Source organism: Apodemus sylvaticus, chromosome 9, assembly GCF_947179515.1.
Source record: "Apodemus sylvaticus chromosome 9, mApoSyl1.1, whole genome shotgun sequence".
NCBI classification, from domain to species: Eukaryota; Metazoa; Chordata; class Mammalia; order Rodentia; family Muridae; genus Apodemus; species Apodemus sylvaticus.
The window spans coordinates 112,940,930-112,962,912 of NC_067480.1; the positions used below are offsets into that span (position 1 = coordinate 112,940,930).

A 21,983-nucleotide genomic window follows, 5' to 3' on the forward strand; every position below is an offset into this window, starting at 1 on the left:
ATGGTGCTCAGATATACATGCAGGCAAAATACTCATACACATAAATTAAAAATAAAATGGAAGAAGAAAATGGTTGGGAGGTTGGTACAATAGCTCGGTAGTTGAGTGATTGCTGCTAAGCATGGTGGTCTGAGAGTCCAGGACCTGTGAGGAGGGAGGAGAATTGACTCCCTTGAGTTGTGCTCTGTCCTGCTCTATTAAAAAAAAGTGCTTACATTGATCTCTTTATGGGGTGTATGTTTACAGTTTGAAAGAGGAGCACTTTTTAAATGTAGTAACATTGGTAGTAACAGTTACTGCTTTTCTTTAGGACACAATACTGATTTCTTGATGTGGTTTATTTATATAAAATAAATATACTCTAGTAAATTATTTGAAGTCAAAAGAAACTGTTTTCAGGGGTGTGCATTATTATGCAAACAACCAAGAACTGCTTTCTTGTCCTCTATTTCCCAAGAAAGCTAAAGTTTAGCATTTGGTTATACATATTTATAAGCTTTAGTCAATGGTGGTCTGTAACTCAGCAATGTATTGAAACAATTTAGAATGGATTTGGGGGCTTTCCTGTAACATCCTGACTACAGAGGTGGGAGGGAAGGGCACTTGCAGCCTGCTCCTAACCCCCAATTTTATCATGTGCATCAATTGATCCAGGTAAATCAAAAATGTTTATGTTGACCACTGAGGTAAGTCAGCTTAATTGTAGGCAATGAAGACCAGGTCATTCTAGCTCATATTCCTGAGGTCAGGCTGGAATTTGTCTGCTGAGCTTAGAACACAGAATCTGAAGGGGAAAAATTACTATCTCAAGTAAGACAAACGGAAAACATTCCATAGAGAAAGATGACTGTGGTAGTGAAGGACTCGAATAAGCCAGAAACGAAGCAAAATGCTTCTTAGCACAGACTGGAGGACAGGAGCAACTGGACATAAGACAGCAGAGTGAGAGCCCAGGTGGGTGGCTATGGGGGTCACTTTCCTGTGCACCAAGTGAGATATGGGAGTCCTGGCATCCCACAGGGACAGACACACCACAGCCAGGATGCTACTGAGCAGGATTTGTGTGCTGGGTGCTATGGGGACTCTGCAACATTGAGTGTTGAAGGCTGAGTCATGGCCATTGCCTTACCCCAATTCCTTATCTCAGAAAGTGAACACTTGAAGGGACCTCAGATGCTACCCAGCTACCCTGTGATTATGGATGAGACCCCAAGGTCCAGGCGGAGTGTCGGAGCCAGCATCTTTTTGATAAAGTCACACTTATCCTACTAGCTCTATGTTGCTTTCTAATTCTTTCTAGCCATGTGATCTCATTTAGCTAATTTACAACTCTAGGCTGTAGACTGAATTATAGCTATTTGTTTCCCTTCCCTGGTTGCAAGCTAAAGAAAAGCAGGCATCATTAATTCAGCGCTTTTCTCCAAACGGCATGTTAACAAGCTTTTAGATGGTGTTCTAGCCACTGAGCTTTTCTGAGGTGAAAAGGTCTCTGATCCATATGGTCTAGATTCTTGTAGGTTTTCCTTTCAAACGCTAAGGTTGACAGATCCTCTAGGAGCAAATGGGGTGTTAGTTAATATCTAATTACTCCTCACACAAGTCACAGCCCATTTAACTGAGGCAGATGCCAGTCTTTGCCTCCACAAGACTCATTTAGAACAATTTACTTTTTCTCTGCCTTGTCTCTTGTCTTTGTAGTAGTTCCACAATTCGGTGTGAGTGTTACATCTTTTTCCCAGCCCAACCTCCATCCAGTTTGGCTTTCACTATATCTTGCTATTTTACTAATATGCTAACACACACTAGAATACCAGTGTATAAATCACTAAAAACAATTTAAAAAAACTAAACAAACCCGAAACAGCTGTGGCCTCACTTCTCTAAACACAGTCCAAGTAACAGTGACCTTGGTTAGTTTTTTGGGGTCTCTTTGCTTGGCAAAGTGCCAGATAGGGGAATTTGCAGGCTGGGACCATCCTACTGACCTGGTGCCACACTAAAATCACCAGAACACTGCCCCAGTTTTTCTGTTTGAAAGCTGAGCTGCGGCAGCTTGCCCCATCCACAGATGTGAGATTTACCCAGCTACTCAGTAGAGTAGGGTTAGAAGAGTCAGAAAGAGCCTGCGGTAACAACTCCCGTCTTTCCTCAGGAAGGGAGCAGTGCCCTGGAAGGAAGCCATGAGAGGGTAGTGGCATCCAACGGCTTTGCTCAGACCTGCTGTAACCACCGAGTTATAGCTATTTGTTTCCCTGTTCCCAGAGTGCACGGGCAAGGGGATGGTCCCAGGTGTCCAGCTCTACAACCTTCCCTCTTTACACCCTTGAAGACAGGGTCTCTTACTGAACCCGGAGCAATGTTGTCTCTACCCTCCACATCTCTGGGTTTCTAGGCCAACTTCTGGTTTTCAACATGGGTTCTGGGATTGCGAATCAGGGTCTCATGCTTTGCAGCAAGCACTCTCACTCAATGAAGCACCTCTTCACCCCAAGAAAGCAGAAAGCTCTTGTTAATGTTTCTGGGATGTACTCAGGATTACGAATGCAGGAGCATAGATAGGGCTGGGAGCATTTGGTTCCAAGGAGAATGAGCCGTCACCCAAAATCTTGGTTCACAAGGCCACAGTGCCTTGTTCATCTGAAGGCATTGCATAATACAGGAGTGCCCTAAGGATAGGCAGAAGATAAATGCTGAGGAAGAGAGTTTAGAATCCAGCCACGTTATAGCAGAGCCCGGGGGCAGCTGCAGCTGCCACAGGTAGGTACTTCCATGGGCACAGGGAAAAATCGGAGTACAGCTGGATTCTAGAGCTCATCAGAGTGGAGCAGCAGCTGTGGAAACCAACACTTCAGGAAGGTATTTTTTTAAAATGACCCAAGTAAAGGACAAAGAATTAGAAGAATTTTAATAAAATCAACAAGTTTACATTTGTACATCTTGTGGATTTGGGACCCGTTAGGAGGCAAAGGAAGCTAGGAGGACAGATTCCTGTGGGAGAGCAAGCAGGAAGAACAGGCTGCCCCATTGTGCAACAGGTGCCATGTGACAGTGTGACCCATTTCTCTGCCAAGCATGGCTAAAGAGCCTCTCTCAGCTCCGTGCTCAGCCCCAGTGCCCACAGCCTAAGTGACAGGCCTACATTAACACCTGGCAGGCAACAGCAGATAAACAGTTCCCCAAATTGAACATTTCTGCTCCCTTACAGATACAAATGTGACCCAAGCTCAGCCAGTGCTGCTCCAGCTAAGATGGTTGCAGAGAGCAGAGCCGAGTGTCAGCTCGTCCTACCCAAGGGACAGTCACCAAAGAGCAGGGCCGTGACAAAACTATGCTATGCATTCATCTTAAAAATGGGATTTATGAAATGGCCCCTGGGAGAGTGCGAAGAAGGTAAGGAAATAATAGTTTGTAACATGTAAGGTGATTCTCTGCCTTGTAGAAGTGTTTGCTTTAAAGGACTTGGTGGTGGTGGTAGTGGGGTTAGGCTGCTCTTTATCGAACAATAGTCAGAGAAGAAACTCGCGTCCCCCATTAGGAGTAAGCGGTCACAAGCCCTTTCTGAGATTGCACCTGTTTTGTGCATGAAAAACAGTGCGTTCAGGTTTGACCTTGTTAACATTAAACCCAGTTCATAGGTTGTGATGACATGCAGTGAGAAGAGTGTTCTCAGTCATCCTTGGGACACAGTGGAACTGCAAGGAGACTTCATTTATTTTCAGACACTCAACACATGTAGGGAGAAGAGTGTCAGTCCTCTGAACACTCACGGGTGCTTTTACTTCCTGGCTTACTCAGAATCCCAAAGGGACAAGAAATACACTGATCATTGTTAAGTGCAGAGATCATTTTGTCAGGAATGGATGGGGGAGGGGGAGGAGGGAGGGTCTGGCAGATGGGTTGGGGTATGTTCTGGGGCCATCCTGTCAGCCCAGGAGGTGATGCTTCTTTTCCAAGCATCCTGGTAGAGAGTGTGCTGTCTGCCCTGAGGTTCTCATACAGTCACCATCCCGCGGATGGCTCTGAGACGTCAAAGAGAAATGGCAAGAGCTGCAGTTTGTCTGTGACAATGACAGACACCAAGTCCAGTTGGTCACAGATGAGACCTTTCCTCTCAAGGATCAGGAAAGTTCAGGGCAGGCATGGAAAGTGCTGGCAGATAAGGTGGCCTGGCCTCCTAAGATCCTGCAGAAACCTGTGGGCAGAACAGGGGAAGGCAGCTCTGCCAGCTGCATGCTACAGGGCAGAGGCCAGCAGGAGCCTCTCCTGGAAGGCTCATTGGTTTACTGATCACATTTCCCTTTGAATTTCCCAAGTATTCAGTAGGAGGTACATTTTAATAAGGAAAGAGATATCTGTAATGAGTATGACTGAAGAAATTCCAAATCAGAGAAAACTATGAAGATGATATATGAATTCAAATAAAGACACTGAGTTGTGTATGTCCATCCAGGTGTTTCCAGTTGGTAAGTAGATGAAAAGGAACCTGCTTCTGGGCCCTCACAAACCTGGCTCTCTTTTCTGTCTTCAGGACAGGCAAAGCAGTTTCCCACTTAGACCTCTCCTCTTTTCCCCATTGTATGTGCGTGTGCGCATGCGCGTTCATGTATGTTCTGGGGATTGAATTCAAGTTGTCAGCTTGGTGCCAAGTGCCTTTGCCCACTGAATCATTTCACCACTCCATCTGTTTCAAGCTTTCTCTCTTTCTAAATAGATTTCCATGTGGAAATCTAGAACAGCCAGAACCATAGGACTTTACACCAAGAGAGTGCTTAAGGAAAGGAGGCAGAGGGTTTCAGAGGTTGACAACTAGATGGGAAGAACAGAAGCTATATCTACTTTAGGGGCAGATGTGGAGCCTATGTGAAGAGCATACCTCATAGGCAAGGTGCCCAGCTCTGGCCTTGGCACCCTGGACACTTGCCTGGGCCAGGCAGACCCCATTTCCAGGCCCCACCTGTGTCTACACCAGGGTACACTGCATGCTTTTCAAAGTTGGCTTGTGCTTTGGATGACTGTAACCTCCTGGACAGGCAGACTCTGGCCTGTCACTATCCTAGGTGGGGAGGAGGGTGTTCAGGCCTTTTCCATTTACATTCACACAAAGAACAATCAGCAGTGAAGTGCTCTTGTGTCCCAGGGATAGCATTTCCCTGGTGCCTGGACTCCTTCCCTTTGTTCTGGCACACACACACACACACACACACACACACACACACACACACACACACAGAGGTTTGGAAAAGAACTCATAATCTTCTTTGCAACCACACTTTTCAAGTCCGAGTGCCAGGGCTGGGTGAGCTGGGGGTCATGTGTCTGCTGGCAGCACAGTGGGTGTGCACAAGCCCTCCATTTGGGTATCTGACAAACACAGGTTCACCGAAAGGGTTCTGGCAGAGCTGGCAAAGCTTGTGTTCTGAGAGCCGGACTGCACTTCCCTTCAGCTTCATCTGCAAAGAGAAAGCAACCGTGAGGAGGTGGCCCAGTCAGGGTGGTTGCACATTCTGCTGCATACTATGACTGTTGAAAGGACTGTTTTCCATCAACTTCTGGACACAGGGCAAGAGAAATGGAAATAAAGAGAACCATTCTTAATGAGCAGACAGAGGGAGTGGCAGAGTTGCTCTCCTTTAATTTTAAAGATTTATCTATTCGTTTTTATGTATGTGTGTGCCTGCTTGAGTTTATGTGTATCATGAGCCTGCAGAGACAAGAAAAGGTCATCATCTCCTGAAGCTAGAGTTGTGGGTCACCATGTGGGTGCTGGGAAGTGAACCCAGATCTTCCAAAAGCATTAAGCACTCTTAACCTCTGAGCCATCTCTCCAGCCCCAGGAGTCACTCTTCTTAAGGCAACCATTTTGTGTCTGGAAATTTCTATATAAACTCTTTTCAGTGCTCTCAAATCATTGACTGTTTTAACCTCAGACTGTCACCAAGTCATTGCTATCAGAGCTGAGTGGGATGAGTAAGACCCTCATTTGCAAATAAAAACTGGGACCCAGATCAAGGATTTGGTCATAATTACTCAGTTAATTAGCGGCACATTCTAAGCAACACAACTTCCGTTTTTCAGAAGTCATAAGGAACAGCATTATTGGTCCTAGGCTGAAAATTAGAGCTTGAACTGCAAAAGTTGAGGGTTCTCTGTCAGTCTGGACAAGTCAGTCCGCTGACAGGAGCAAGCAGCAGCCCCAGAACTCTCCTGCATGAACTAGTGTCCTCAACATGTAGCCCTGCAGTGTGCCAGCATTTGTACTCTGGAAGCATAAATAAAGCTCCCAAAATAAGAGAGGAAGTTGCCAATGTATACACAAGGGATCTGGGTAAACAAAAGACCCCAAAGCTTAAGGCTTTAAGTGGGTGTGCACAAACCCTCCAGGTGGCAAGCAAAATGGAACGAAACAGGCAGGCTAAATGCTAAAGAAAAGGTAGAGTATTCCTGGTGGTGGGGTCAGCGTATGCTGGGGCCAGGCGGGCAAGGCCAGAGAGAAGCTTGGAAGCAGGAAGGAGGTGGGAAGACACGAGTGAGGGAGACCACATGTCCCAGGCTGCGGGGCCTAGGGGAGGCTTGTGTGTAGAAGAGCATGATGCCTCCCCTCCAGAGAGCCATCTGGGGCAGAAATGGCTTTCTGGCCTGGCCTGGGAGGTAACTTTCAGTTTTCTCCCCTACGCAAAGGCAAAGGACACGGCACCAGAAGACCACACATAATGCTGCTAAGTACTCAAATACTGGGTGAAGAGTGAGTCGGGTGTGTGCACTCCAGCACTGCGCACCTTCCCTCAGCTTTCCCTACACGTCCTCCCCTGTTTGCTTTGTCTGAGACAGGGTCTTGCACTGGTTTGAAACTTACAATGCCCCTGGGGTTGACCTTCAGTTCCTGACCATTTTCCTGCCCCAGCCTCCCAAGTGCTGGGATTATAGTGCTGACTACATCCAGCTTTTACACACTGTCAGGATTATCAGTGTCCAAAGGATAAAACCCCTCATGAATGTTACCCGCAAGGCCATCCTCCACCCCTGTCTCTGCCCACCCGGATCTCTGCATCTTGGTGGGAACAATCAATACTTGTAGAATGGAAATAAAAACTGGCCAAGACCATTTTTCCATAGTTTCCTATGCCACATGGGCTAGCAGGGGAGCAAGCTGGCACAAAGGGTAGGCACTCACCTTATCATACATGTAAATCAGGTTTTCTGATTTGGCCAGGCCAAGGGCCACCTGTGTGGTCCTCCTGGCATGGATGCTGTCCCTCATGGCCCCCGTGAGGAACGGGCAGAGAAGCTGCACCGACCAGCTGTCGGGCAGTGTCTGTAGAACCTGGGTGGCATCAAACTCCCTGGCATGATGGTTTAGCAAGTCCACAGCAGCCACGGTCAGATCCTGGGCAGAGGGGCCCGCACGGAGGTACATGGCAAGCAGCATGTGGAAGAGGCGCTGGCGGCAGGCTGCATCCCGACCCTCGGAGCTCCACAGGCAGTAGTCCTCGGCTGCAGAGAAGTCCCCCATCTCGTGCACCAGGATATGCAGGGCCTTCTCATGCTCGCCCAGCTTCCCGTGGAGGATGGCGCTTTCCATGGGCAGGCCAGCATTCCGGACTTTCTCTATCAGACAAAATCAGCAGGAATAGACTGGCTGGCGCAGCTCACCAGCATGCTCCTGTAGTCTCAGCAAAAGCAGGCTCTCTAGTTACCTAGACATTGCTAAATACTGCCACCTAGATGATTGAGAGAAGTGGCTCACTGGATTTTCCCTTGGTGACTCAGAATCAGAAAAACTGAAGATAATCTGTACTGCTAATGTTCAGGAAGCAGGTGAGTCTGGCTTCAAAAGAGCCCTAAATAAGCATCACCAGAGCCTTGGCTCCTGGTCTGCAGTTATAACACCATTACTCCACCTTCCCAGTACAGACTCTTATGACTAACACACAGGGGAATAACTGTCCCTCTGTGTCTTCAGGAGGACTAGAATCAAGACCCTCCTGGAAAAGCCCCCAAATCCCCTGTAGTGTTTTCAAGTAACACTACGTACTTGAGATCACCTCTGGAAGACTTGGGATACAGTGGAATATGGCTAACAGTAATGCTAAGATTTTTATGTCAGATATTTTCAAGTCACAGTTGGTTGAATATGCAGGTGCAGAATCTATGGATAAAATCCAAATATCCACTGTACTGTAAGTCTATGCTTCACCCCTTTATGCTACTTTAAAACATGCTTCACTGAAAGGAACATGGTTCAAGGCTTTTTGTTTTTTGTTTTGTTTTTTTAAATGCTATCTGTATTATCTAATGAGTTTCTGGAATAAAAATAAAAACTTTTCCTTTGGTTCCCCTATAGTTAGGCTTCCAGAAAATGGTGCAGCCCAGGGGCAGTGTGAGTCCTGACCAAGGCTCGCTCTTAGTGGGCTGATGGATGAGTCTTATTGCCCAGGCCACTTTGCTCTCCGTGGGCTGTGAAATAGGGAACAACATGAGCTCTTTCCCTTGCAATGGGCTATTTCCAGGACATCTCCCAGTTCAGGGCCAAGGTTAGTACAAAATGACAGGCACTGGTATCTGAGGCTCAGCCACCATGGGCTGCTCCTCAGGCCTGATGCGTCCTGAGGCAGGCATCACCAGCCTGAGGAGGGGGTTGGGGAAGGGCTGGCTATATTGTCTGTGTCAAGTACAGCAGCAGATACAGATGTCACAGCACACAAGCACCACCCTTGTCCTACAGTAAAAGTCAGCAAATAAAGACTACGAGGCTGCCATATTAAGGCACAGACAGAGGTGAAAAGGATGGGAGCTGACAGCTTCTCTGCGGGGACCACGACTTTTCTCTTAAGGGGCTCGAGCACAGCAGATCTGGGAACCGTGCGGGTCTAGGTGCCACCCCCAAGGATAGACAGTGAGGAAGGTACCCGTCATTAGAAGGGGAATCATGAATGATGGTGTTTTACAGCTCAATCCAAAACCCATCAGGACAGCCTGAGGGATGGGGCTCAAGGAACCACCCTATGAGACCCAACTGCTGCACGCTGGGACAAAGGCTCCCTGCCTTCGCCCCACCCAAGTCTCTCACTGGGATGCCAAGTTTATCCTCACCTTTCAACAAGTGGACGCGGTACAAGTCAGACTTCTGGAGCAGCCTCCGGAGTTTGGCCTGTGTCTCAGTGGCTTCTACGTCCTTGCCTCCAGTGGGTACCCTCTGCCGCAGCACTTCTTCCAGGTAGAGGATGGCAAGGTGGGTGTGGTACTCTTCTTTCTGTAGGAATCCGGGATGCACCAGACTCAGTGTTTACATGTTTACATGAGGGAGGCTGTGGCAGATTCTCATTCTCTCTCTCTCTCTCTCTCTCTCTCTCTCTCTCTCTCTCTCGTTTTTTTTGTTTTGTTTTGTTTTTTTTCGAGACAGGAGACAGGGTTCCTCTGTGTAGCCCTGGCTGTCCTGGAACTCACTCTGTAGACCAGGCTGGCCTCGAACTCAGAAATCCGCCTGCCTCTGCCTCCCAAGTGCTGGGATTAAAGGCGTGTGACATCACCACCCGGCTTGTGGCAAATTCTTGAACACAGTGGACAGGATACCCAACTTCCCAGGAACCCCAACATAGAGGGGCTGTTATAGCCCATGTTGCTGTAATTCTGGATGCTAAAAGTGTCCCAAAGCCCACGTGTTAAAGTCCCATGGGACAGCAGCTGAGGGTGCGGGGTGGAGCCTGGACGGGAAGGAGTGGGACCGTAGCAGAGGCAGTGGAACCTCAACCCCCTGCTCTGCCCTCTTGACTTTCCGAACACAACACTGCCTTTTTCTGCTAAGAAACCTATAAAAAAGAATGGGACAACCTGTCCCAGATTGAAAGACTATGGGGCAAACGAATCCTCTGTTCTTCGCAAGTGAATTGCCATGGTATTTTATCATAATGATGGAAAATTGATTAACGCATGTCGGGGACACCTGAGAGGCAAAGGCTTTAGGTATTCTGTGAATGGCACAGCTTCTCACGTTTCCTGTGAGGATAATTACAAAGAGGAAAGAAACGTGGAGTGGAGACGAGAAGCCAGACGGATGTCCATTCTGCTCCTTCTGGGTCTCTCACAAAGGCTCAGATTCCCATAACCAACAAGCACAGACTGAGTGACCAGGTACAAGACCTGCCCAGAAAGTGACAGCCAGCTTCCCTCTCCTAAGCTGTTAGTGACATTGCAGTCACAGACTTAGTCTAGGCTGAGTACTCACCTGCAGTCTCCTGTCGATAACAAGATGTTCCAGATACTTAACCAGGGCTTTAGGGTATTTCTTAAGGCAACTAATAATGTCATCTGGATTAAAACTATTCTGTTGCTGCTCGTCCAAAGGTCTCTTGGTGAAAACTTGAACTCCAATCTGCAGAAAGAGCAGCAATTCAGCTTTCCTCATCTTTCTTTTGATCACTTAACAGTCATGGCTTGGCTAAAACCATCATGCAGGATACGCTGATAAGCAGTTACTACTTCTCATATGCCACACTTACCTCAAAAATATGGAGAAAAAGCAAGAAAGAGCAAACAAAGCGTACACCACAGACAGGAAAAAGGTGCTAAGTAACCCTCCCCACACCCTGCTGGGATTTCTTCTAAGAAGGCTGGAAACTAACAAATGGAGGGGGTTTGACAGGCATGCAATGAACACTAGCAAAGATTATCCCAAATAGAGAGTGTTTCTTGCTAAGATTAAGATTAAGTGAGAAAATCCACAAAGTATAAAAACTCCTAATGTGCTCTTGGTTCTCTGAATGGTGTCTGGCTAGCAGATCATTCCTGCGTTTGGCTAATTTGCATCTGAGCCTGTAGTCCCTAGACTGCCCCGGCTGCCTCCCATGCCTGCCACAAGGAGCACCCTGGATCAATTTTGCCTTCTGAGGAAATACTAAGACCATTACACTGTGTCGGTTCCCCGGGCACTGAAATGTGCACTGCTGCTTGCTCATGTACACATACCCTGTGAACCCCACACGGGAGACCCATGGCACAGTGACAGGTCTGGATGTGTCTCAGCTTCGGTTGACTACATGACCTTGAAAGCGTTCGTGAGCCCTATCTAGGGACCATGCCCTTCAAAAGATGACAGAGGTCAAGTGGAGGGTCAGCATGTGACATACAGAACAATCTCTGTGTGTTTGGCTGTGACTGCTCTATAAATGCTCTGTAAATGTGACACTGCACCTGAACACAGGAGCATGTCAGGTGCATTCTATAGGCATATGCACAGACAGAGAGGACAAATGGAGAGGCCACTGAGCAGGCTTGGCAGGTAAAGGGTGAATATCTGAGTTCAATCCCTAAGACACACACGGTGGGAAGTAAGAACCTCAGTTGTCCTCTGACCACCATACATACAGTTCCACACATGTATATACATGTATATACATGTACATGCACAAATACACACAAATAAATACATAAATGTAATTTAAAAATGTTTTAATATGGAAGGAGTAGGGGCTCTACCTAGCTCAGAAGTGGGGACAATAGGAATCTGCCCTGCCCTGCCCTGAATCAGGTCTGATCTTGTCTCTGCAAGGGAAGCCAAGAAAATGGATCTGCTGTGCTTACTGCTTTAGTCTCAGTCAGCTTGTGGAGCCTCTTAAGGTCTCTGTCCCTCTGCCCTGAGCATGCTGCCTTTGAGTCATGATCCCTTTGGGGGAGCTGCATATCAGATATCCTGAATATCAGATATTTACATTATGATTCATAGCAATAGCAAAATTACAGTTGTGAAGTAGCCATGAAATAATTTTCATTATATAATCAAGTGGAGGGTCAGCATGTGACATACAGAACAATCTCTGTGTGTTTGGCTGTGACTGCTCTGTAAATGCTCTGTAAATGTGACACTGCACCTGAACACAGGAGCATGTCAGGTGCATTCTATAGGCATATGCACAGACAGAGAGGACAAATGGAGAGGCCACTGAGCAGGCTTGGCAGGTAAAGGGTGAATATCTGAGTTCAATCCCTAAGACACACACGGTGGAAAGTAAGAACCTCAGCTGTCCTCTGACCACCATACATACAGTTCCACACATGTATATACATGTATATACATGTACATGCACAAATACACACAAATAAATACATAAATGTAATTTAAAAATGTTTTAATATGGAAGGAGTAGGGGCTCTACCTAGCTCAGAAGTGGGGACAATAGGAATCTGCCCTGCCCTGCCCTGAATCAGGTCTGATCTTGTCTCTGCAAGGGAAGCCAAGAAAATGGATCTGCTGTGCTTACTGCTTTAGTCTCAGTCAGCTTGTGGAGCCTCTTAAGGTCTCTGTCCCTCTGCCCTGAGCATGCTGCCTTTGAGTCATGATCCCTTTGGGGGAGCTGCATATCAGATATCCTGAATATCAGATATTTACATTATGATTCATAGCAATAGCAAAATTACAGTTGTGAAGTAGCCATGAAATAATTTTAGAGTTGGGTCCACATGACAGGAAGAACTGTATTAAAGGGTCACACAGCATTCGGAAGGCTGAGAACTGGTGCTGTGGAGCCGAAAACCAACAGCTGCCTTTCCACTAGTGTCCTGTGTCAGCCTCCAAGGTGAGCCAGGTCACGCTCATGACACTTGACAGCTCCATGTCCACAGCTTCTCTGAAGCAGAAGAGGACAATGGCCTTCCTGATGTGCTCCAGATCTGAGCCACTTCTTGCAAAAGACCAGTCTGTGTAGAGTAAGAACTGCATCCATCCCAGAGGACAAAATGTAGACTTCTGTTCCCTGACAAGAGGGAACTCTAAGAGTGTTTTCAGAACACCAGGCGCATGAGCAGAACACAAGGGGCTGCGTGTATTTCTATAAGAGGTCTCTGCAGGGAGAGGCTTCTGCAGAAACCTCAGTAGAGCAGACTGTGCCACTTGCTTATGCTCACAGGGAGGGACCCTACCCAAGCCGCGGCTGCCAACGACGTGTTCAAGGTAATTCAGAGATCTGTGGGGCCAGCCAGCCTGAGCCTGCTCACCTTCAGAGTCTATGCAGCACCCAAAAAGGACTTGCGCCTCACAGAAGTTACATGAAGATCCATGAGCTTCCACTCTACTCAGTTCCTAAATATACTCAGTCAATCTAAATATGCGGGGAAGCCACAGACGCAACTTGAAGAAAACATCACACAACTCCAACATCACTGTGATCCGTCACACTAAACCTGAGGTGGGACACTTTGTCCAGTGGGGAGTAGAAAACTCTAACTATCCTCAAAATGCGCCTCCTGGATTTTTCCCAAGACTCAGCGTTATTGGTTTTGCTGGTTTTGTTGGACTCTTTTTGCTAAGGTTCAAGAATAAAGAAGCTGGTGTGTTCTCCTTTTCTCATGGGATTAGTGCCTCTGTCTATTACCCACAACAAGCCATCACCATTGCCCAGTTCACTGCGGAGAAGCTATGTGACTGGGGATTACGAGGGTACACAGTTGTAGAAGATTGGTGTAAGCAAAATTTTCAGAAGTCAGGAAATATGGAGAAATCACCTGGAAATAAATAGGAAACTCCATGCTCTGCCCATTTTAATCAACTATAGGTAAACACTGGAAACTCCAGACAGTAAATCAGTATTTCTACAAATGGCACAATCAGTATTGCATATAGTAAACTGGCTTTCTTCAGGAAAAACACTAAGCCTTTTTGCTGTTTTGGGTGATGCCATATTACAGGCCAACTAATCTGCAATCTTTCACATGGAAATAATGTACAAGCCTCCTCGTTCTTATATCACTATTTATATACATAATTAAACTCCAGATTCCAACAAAAGGGGAGGGCAGAGTAAACAGGAAGAGGATGAATGTAGCTTTCTGCCTCTCCACTTAAAGTTGAGGGAGCTTTGGTGTCTTTTTCCCTGCCACTCCTAAGAGAATGCATTTATGAAACACAAACCTCCTCACTTTTCTGCAACAGCCAGTCGGCATGGGTCCACACCAGCTCTTGGTCCAGGCAGTAGGTAAGAAAATCAACAATGTATTCATACAGGTCTGAGCGCGTAGAATCCTGGACATCCCCGTTCACAATGTTCACCCACAACTGAGAAGAAATGAGAAAAAACAAACAAACAAAACGTAGAGCTAGAACATTAGGTTGGTGTAGAAGCCGCTGAGAAAAGGCTTGTTTTCTTACTTGGTCTCTCATTATTTTCAGAACACACAGGATGAGACATCTGTCACATGAAAACCTATAATCTGAACATTCACAGACATGCTGACGGTGCGACCTGGATTTCAGGCTTTCAGACAGGTAGCTTTCCATGCATTACTTCAACATCTGAAAACTCTAAAATCTAAAACAATTCAGATCCCAAGCATTTTAAATAAAGAATGATATAGTACAGAAAGCTATACATTCTAAAATCTGTTATAATATTTTTCAGAAATAAATCAGAAAACCCAAATGTGCCAAAATCTAATTTTTCAAAATATGAGATGATGCTAAATGTGGAAAATCCCATACTGTCAAATTTGATTTTGATCCTAGACTTATAAAATTATTTTCGTGCTATTTGTGCAAGACACAAGTGAAATTTAATTTACATTTGGGTCTTATGTCCAAGAAATCGCCTTTTGTACATGCAAATACTTCAAAATCTAAAATAATCTGCAATATGGTGATGATTCCCCCAACTGAAGCTGATTAGGATGCTTGGTGCATTCTTGTTTTCTTCAGAACTGAATTCACCAGTTAAATAATTGAATCAAAGGTCCACTGAAAAGTGTTGAGTTTAATGGAATTTTCACCACTTATAAAGATATGCTCCATATTATTCAAGTATGCAAATCTTTCTCTGTAGCTGTGCTAAAAGTATTATAACACACATGCAGCAATTCTAAAGATGCCACTATGTCTTAAAGAAATAAACGGTTTGCTGCAATCCCCAAGGCTGCTCTTGGCCTTGAGGCGCATGTTGATGAAAATTCGTTTTCCTGTTCCCTCACTCTGAAATTGTGCTCTTGTGATGCTGTAGCAAAGAGGCTGCAGACTCCTCACAAAGGCATGGCCAAAGGTCGGGAGGGAGCCGTGTTACACAAAAGGCTCACAGGAAGCTAGCACCCAGTGCAGGGTGAGGTAACAGGCAGAGCGGGAGCCCATCCCCCAGGGTGTGAGAAGACACAGTGAAGATGAAGATGAATGGGAAGCTAAGGTGCAGGCCAAGAGACAAGGCTACCAAATCGACGCCACTCAATTCAGACACAGCGCAGGAGCATGAACTTGATCAGCATTGGCTCTGTCCTAGTGCCATAAGGGAAGCAATTGCCCAGCTCATTAGCAACAGTTGCTGTTATTAACAGTAGAAATTATAACACAATTGTTACCGGCTGCCCTGAGTTCCTAAGGTGATGTCATATGCCTGCTGGCTCAGCAAAAATATCACTTTCAAGCTAATTCAAGCTAATTTTGTGAAAGCAGAGAAAAGCAGTGGTTATTAGCACTTAAGAAGGGTAGGCAGAGGGATGCTAGATACTAAAATACAGTTAGGGAATAATCCCTAGTGCTCTGCGGCTCAATGGGGGGGGGGGGGGAATATAACACTCAATAGGTGAGCTCTAAGTTCCCCAGGACAGAGACACAGTGAACATCTAAGAAGTTGGATGTCCAATGACTGTGACTAGATCACTTTCCAAGAATGGTGTATAGCTACTATGTGACAGCTAATTTTCTAAATATATGCTTATGTGTAAGCATGGTAGCCTATATGTGTCGGTATACATACGGAGTCTGAGAAAAACTTTCAAAAGTTGGTTCTCCTGACACCATGGGTTATGAGGTTCAGAGGCAGCGGGCACATATCAAGTTGCTAGCATCCATTTGAACTCACCTGAACCGCAGAGGCATCTTGTTTGTTGTAATGGTAGAGCAGTCCCAGTGCAAAGTACCTGTGAGAGAGAAAGGTGGACACAATGAACGAGGGTGTGGCACATGGTCTGGTACACACAGCTCAGGCTCTGCCCATGCTCTTCCTCAGGAGGCAGCCTGGGACAGGTCAGGCCACCCTAGAGAGACACACCTCAATATATTGAAGTGTTAGTTGGAACCTTCCCTCTTACATCTCTGGGAACACTTCACAACTTTTTATAGATAGAGCACCCTGAGTCACTACTACCAGGTGTCGGTGTGCACTGGATTGGAAACGGAACAGGCTGAGCAGCCCATATCTGAAACCTGAAATCTGCAACCTACCAAACTGCAGTGACCTAAAGGAGCTTGATCGGCCGGATCGCGAAGGCTCAGCTACTTACTCAGACGCCATTCACCTTGGCTATGAGTGACTAAATTGCACTATTACTACCAAGTATCGTCTTCTAAGGTGGGTCCTGCTCTGGCAACACTTACTAACCACGCTCACAGTAATTCACGTTGTACTTTCCAACATGAAGAAGAAGGACAAGAGTGAATTTCTCTGAGGCCCTTTAGATCAGGAGGACATCATCTGAGGACCATTTGCTGCCTATTGCCACATGGACTTCTTGGTGATCTTGACTTCTCATCCAAACCCAATGCCGGCTGAGTCAGTCTCATAGCATCTCCTCAAGGGGCCTCATGGAGTGCAGGAGGACTGGAGGGAGAGCCCCACCACGGGGCTGAGAACACTCACTCACTTTTTGTGCTTCTCTAGCCAGGCAGCACTGTCTGTCAGCAAGCAGAAATTCTCAGTGACCAAGAGGTCCAGGAGGCTGTCGTGGTCAGCCTCTGCATACAGCTTGAGCAAGGCCGTGTCGATGTCTTCCTTGTAGCCATTTGCTACCTCTGTGCTGCGGATTTCATTCAGGTAGCTCATGAGGAAGCGCTTGCACTTGGCCATCTTGTCCTGGTCGCCTTGGGTCAGCTGGTTCAGGTCTGCATACTCATGAAGAGGAGGGTGAGACCGGGTGAAGGAGGAGGAGGTGGGCAACAGGAAGGGGTAGAGAGAGATCAGCTCCCGGACATCCAGCTGGCTGCTTCTGCAATTACAGTGTCAAACTAAATGAAGCAAAGAGAGAGAGAGTACACATAGGCACACTAACAACACTGGAGGGCAGGGCCTGCAGGCACATGTTAATGGGTGTCAAAGTGTCCAGGCGATTATCCGAATTTGCTAGTACCAATGAAACACTACCAAACACACTTCCAAGAGGAGCAGAGGAGACGGGTGAGGAACATGTACAGATGACTGGCGAGTGCAACATCAAGACACCTGCACAATGCGGAAAACCCAGCGAGCCCCGGCATTCCTCAGGCAAGCCAGGACTATGCCAAGAACAATGTGGCATCAATCTGAGCCAGGACAAACAGCACCTTCCTGTTGCTGAATTCCAAATAGATTGTTCAATGGTACTTGAATAAGGGACTTTCTCCTACCTTGGGCTGTGTTATTACTAACATCTTTTAGGTAGAATCTAGCAACAAACACACTATAATTTGTCAGAGAGCCCTGCCCCAGCACACTCACAGTAAAGAACCATCAGGCCTAAGAGACAAGAGTGTGGGGCCAAGATACCAGGGGCTCCAGGAGGGTTCCCGATACGGGAACTTCTGCTCACTGCTCACCCATGGTGAGCCTATTCAAGGAAGATCCCTCTCCATGCAGGGCTTACTGGCCAGGACAGTCCCCACACTAGATGGGAGAGGTCCCTTACAAGATTACAAGGCTCTTCAGAGGCACAGCCCCTCTGGTGCCCTTGTGAGCTTCATTCTAATGGTTGCTAAATGGTTTGAAAACAGACTGGGGACCTCCAGAAGACACACAGCTTGGGTCCCATACATGAACAACACATGGGTTCTTGCACAGGTGCCAACCATGATGAGCTAGGAATATAGTCTCTGGTACAGTTAGGGGGTGGAGTCTGAGGTCAGGGCCCAGTACAGGAACAAGAAGGTCAAATTCAATCACTGCCGTCTGAGAAGCTTCTTACCCAAACGTCAGCTCTCAGTGACTCTGTGACAAGGCAACAGTCACTAGCGTAATGCTGTGCTGCTGAGAGACTACTATGGGGGCATAAGAGCCTTGGCCTAATGACTGACGGGCCCAGCTTCACTCTGTCACTACAGTGAGGGACTTTTCCAGGCATGCGCTCATGGACATTCATCTTAGACTGACAACAGTATGCACTGCAGCACCTGTGAGGGAAAGCCAAGGGCAATGACACTGTCAGGACAAAACAAGATTTGCTGAGGTGCGAGTGAGCAAGGGCTCTACTTAAACTCAACACCGCCAGGCTTTATAGGCCAGACAGTGGCAGCACCTGGACTGGCATAGTTGAAAGGACCACGGGAGTCACTCCAAGAAATGGCTTCTTCCCTCAGAGACCTGTTCCCTGCACCCCATTTTTGTGACAGAGGAAGACATCAAATCTGCTGCGTATTTCAGCACATCCTTGAGACACAAGCAATCATCCTCAAGGAAGGGCAGAAGAAGCCTACCAAAGAGCATCCTGCTCAGTTCCCCGGGATGTACAGGGTCTATACAGAGCTCTCTATAGATGTTGTTTGCTAGAAATCTCTAGACCACAGAATGGTCTGGTGAAGCACTGCTCTTTGAAGTACTTAAAGACAATGATCCTAGCAGGTGCAACCTCATTTCCCCAGAGGATGTTAAGCAGGTCTGTGAGTAACCATGTCTCAAAAGCACACTGGTATGAGCAAAGGACAGACACAGGGCAAGCATGATGATGAGGGTGTGCTTCCTACATCCTGACAATCCCACTCCAGAACACTGCTGTCCTGACAATCCCATTCAGGAACACTGCTGTCCTGACAATCCCACTCCAGAACACTACTGTCCTGACAATCCCACTCCAGAACACTGCTGTCCTGACAATCCCACTCCAGAACACTGATGTCCTGACAATCCCACTCCAGTACACTGCTGTCCTGACAATCCCATTCAGGAACACTGCTGTCCTGACAATCCCACTCCAGAACACTACTGTCCTGACAATCCCACTCCAGAACACTACTGTCCTGACAATCCCACTCCAGAACACTGCTGTCCTGACAATCCCACTCCAGAACACTACTGTCCTGACAATCCCACTCCAGAACACTACTGTCCTGACAATCCCACTCCAGAACACTGATGTCCTGACAATCCCACTCCAGAACACTGATGTCCTGACAATCCCACTCCAGAACACTGCTGTCCTGACAATCCCACTCCAGAACACTGCTGTCCTGACAATCCCACTCGGGAACACTACTGTCCTGACAATCCCACTCCAGAACACTGCTGTCCTGACAATCCCACTCGGGAACACTGCTGTCCTGACAATCCCACTCGGGAACACTACTGTCCTGACAATCCCACTCCAGAACACTACTGTCCTGACAATCCCACTCCAGAACACTGCTGTCCTGACAATCCCATTCAGGAACACTGCTGTCCTGACAATCCCACTCCAGAACACTGCTGTCCTGACAATCCCACTCCAGAACACTGCTGTCCTGACAATCCCACTCCAGAACACTGCTGTCCTGACAATCCCACTCCAGAACACTGCTGTCCTGACAATCCCACTCCAGAACACTGCTGTCCTGACAATCCCACTCCAGAACACTGCTGTCCTGACAATCCCATTCAGGAACACTGCTGTCCTGACAATCCCACTCCAGAACACTGCTGTCCTGACAATCCCACTCCAGAACACTACTGTCCTGACAATCCCACTCCAGAACACTACTGTCCTGACAATCCCACTCCAGAACACTGCTGTCCTGACAATCCCACTCCAGAACACTACTGTCCTGACAATCCCACTCCAGAACACTACTGTCCTGACAATCCCACTCCAGAACACTACTGTCCTGACAATCCCATTCAGGAACACTGCTGTCCTGACAATCCCACTCCAGAACACTGCTGTCCTGACAATCCCACTCCAGAACACTGCTGTCCTGACAATCCCACTCCAGAACACTACTGTCCTGACAATCCCACTCCAGAACACTGCTGTCCTGACAATCCCACTCCAGAACACTGCTGTCCTGACAATCCCACTCCAGAACACTGCTGTCCTGACAATCCCACTCCAGAACACTGCTGTCCTGACAATCCCATTCAGGAACACTGCTGTCCTGACAATCCCACTCCAGAACACTGCTGTCCTGACAATCCCACTCCAGAACACTGCTGTCCTGACAATCCCACTCCAGAACACTGCTGTCCTGACAATCCCACTCCAGAACACTGCTGTCCTGACAATCCCATTCAGGAACACTGCTGTCCTGACAATCCCACTCCAGAACACTGCTGTCCTGACAATCCCACTCCAGAACACTACTGTCCTGACAATCCCACTCCAGAACACTACTGTCCTGACAATCCCACTCCAGAACACTGATGTCCTGACAATCCCACTCCAGAACACTGCTGTCCTGACAATCCCACTCCAGAACACTACTGTCCTGACAATCCCACTCCAGAACACTACTGTCCTGACAATCCCACTCCAGAACACTGATGTCCTGACAATCCCACTCCAGAACACTACTGTCCTGACAATCCCACTCCAGAACACTGCTGTCCTGACAATCCCACTCCAGAACACTACTGTCCTGACAATCCCACTCCAGAACACTGCTGTCCTGACAATCCCACTCCAGAACACTACTGTCCTGACAATCCCACTCCAGAACACTACTGTCCTGACAATCCCACTCCAGAACACTGCTGTCCTGACAATCCCACTCCAGAACACTGCTGTCCTGACAATCCCACTCCAGAACACTGCTGTCCTGACAATCCCATTCAGGAACACTGCTGTCCTGACAATCCCACTCCAGAACACTGCTGTCCTGACAATCCCACTCCAGAACACTGCTGTCCTGACAATCCCACTCCAGAACACTGCTGTCCTGACAATCCCACTCGGGAACACTACTGTCCTGACAATCCCACTCCAGAACACTACTGTCCTGACAATCCCACTCCAGAACACTGCTGTCCTGACAATCCCACTCGGGAACACTACTGTCCTGACAATCCCACTCCAGAACACTGCTGTCCTGACAATCCCACTCCAGAACACTGCTGTCCTGACAATCCCACTCCAGAACACTGCTGTCCTGACAATCCCACTCCAGAACACTACTGTCCTGACAATCCCACTCCAGAACACTACTGTCCTGACAATCCCACTCCAGAACACTGCTGTCCTGACAATCCCACTCGGGAACACTACTGTCCTGACAATCCCACTCCAGAACACTACTGTCCTGACAATCCCACTCCAGAACACTACTGTCCTGACAATCCCACTCCAGAACACTACTGTCCTGACAATCCCATTCAGGAACACTGCTGTCCTGACAATCCCACTCCAGAACACTGCTGTCCTGACAATCCCACTCCAGAACACTGCTGTCCTGACAATCCCACTCCAGAACACTGCTGTCCTGACAATCCCACTCCAGAACACTGCTGTCCTGACAATCCCACTCCAGAACACTACTGTCCTGACAATCCCATTCAGGAACACTGCTGTCCTGACAATCCCACTCCAGAACACTACTGTCCTGACAATCCCACTCCAGAACACTGCTGTCCTGACAATCCCACTCCAGAACACTGCTGTCCTGACAATCCCACTCCAGAACACTGCTGTCCTGACAATCCCACTCCAGAACACTGCTGTCCTGACAATCCCACTCCAGAACACTGCTGTCCTGACAATCCCACTCCAGAACACTACTGTCCTGACAATCCCACTCCAGAACACTACTGTCCTGACAATCCCACTCCAGAACACTGCTGTCCTGACAATCCCACTCGGGAACACTACTGTCCTGACAATCCCACTCCAGAACACTACTGTCCTGACAATCCCACTCCAGAACACTACTGTCCTGACAATCCCACTCCAGAACACTACTGTCCTGACAATCCCATTCAGGAACACTGCTGTCCTGACAATCCCACTCCAGAACACTGCTGTCCTGACAATCCCACTCCAGAACACTGCTGTCCTGACAATCCCACTCCAGAACACTGCTGTCC

The 21,983-nt window shown here is 47.6% G+C and overlaps 1 protein-coding gene and 1 pseudogene across 4 annotated transcripts in view; one reads left to right on the forward strand and one right to left on the reverse strand.

Annotated features, from left to right (window-relative positions):
- Positions 1 to 2,888: 2,888 nt before the first annotated feature.
- Positions 2,889 to 21,983, reverse strand: part of Tgfbrap1 (transforming growth factor beta receptor associated protein 1) — a 52,776-nt gene continuing 33,681 nt past the window's right edge. For all 4 annotated transcript variants that reach the window (XM_052193236.1, XM_052193234.1, XM_052193233.1 and 1 more), the window contains 7 exons: positions 16,612 to 16,953; positions 15,831 to 15,888; positions 13,901 to 14,044; positions 10,223 to 10,369; positions 9,091 to 9,250; positions 7,172 to 7,605; positions 2,889 to 5,450 (listed from right to left, as the gene is read on the reverse strand). In XM_052193236.1, the coding sequence (XP_052049196.1) occupies positions 5,274 to 5,450; positions 7,172 to 7,605; positions 9,091 to 9,250; positions 10,223 to 10,369; positions 13,901 to 14,044; positions 15,831 to 15,888; positions 16,612 to 16,953 (1,462 nt within the window). In that variant the 3' untranslated portion in view covers positions 2,889 to 5,273. The remainder of the gene's footprint in view (positions 5,451 to 7,171; positions 7,606 to 9,090; positions 9,251 to 10,222; positions 10,370 to 13,900; positions 14,045 to 15,830; positions 15,889 to 16,611; positions 16,954 to 21,983) is intronic.
- LOC127692647 (MICOS complex subunit Mic26-like) lies at positions 12,941 to 13,508 on the forward strand (annotated as a pseudogene).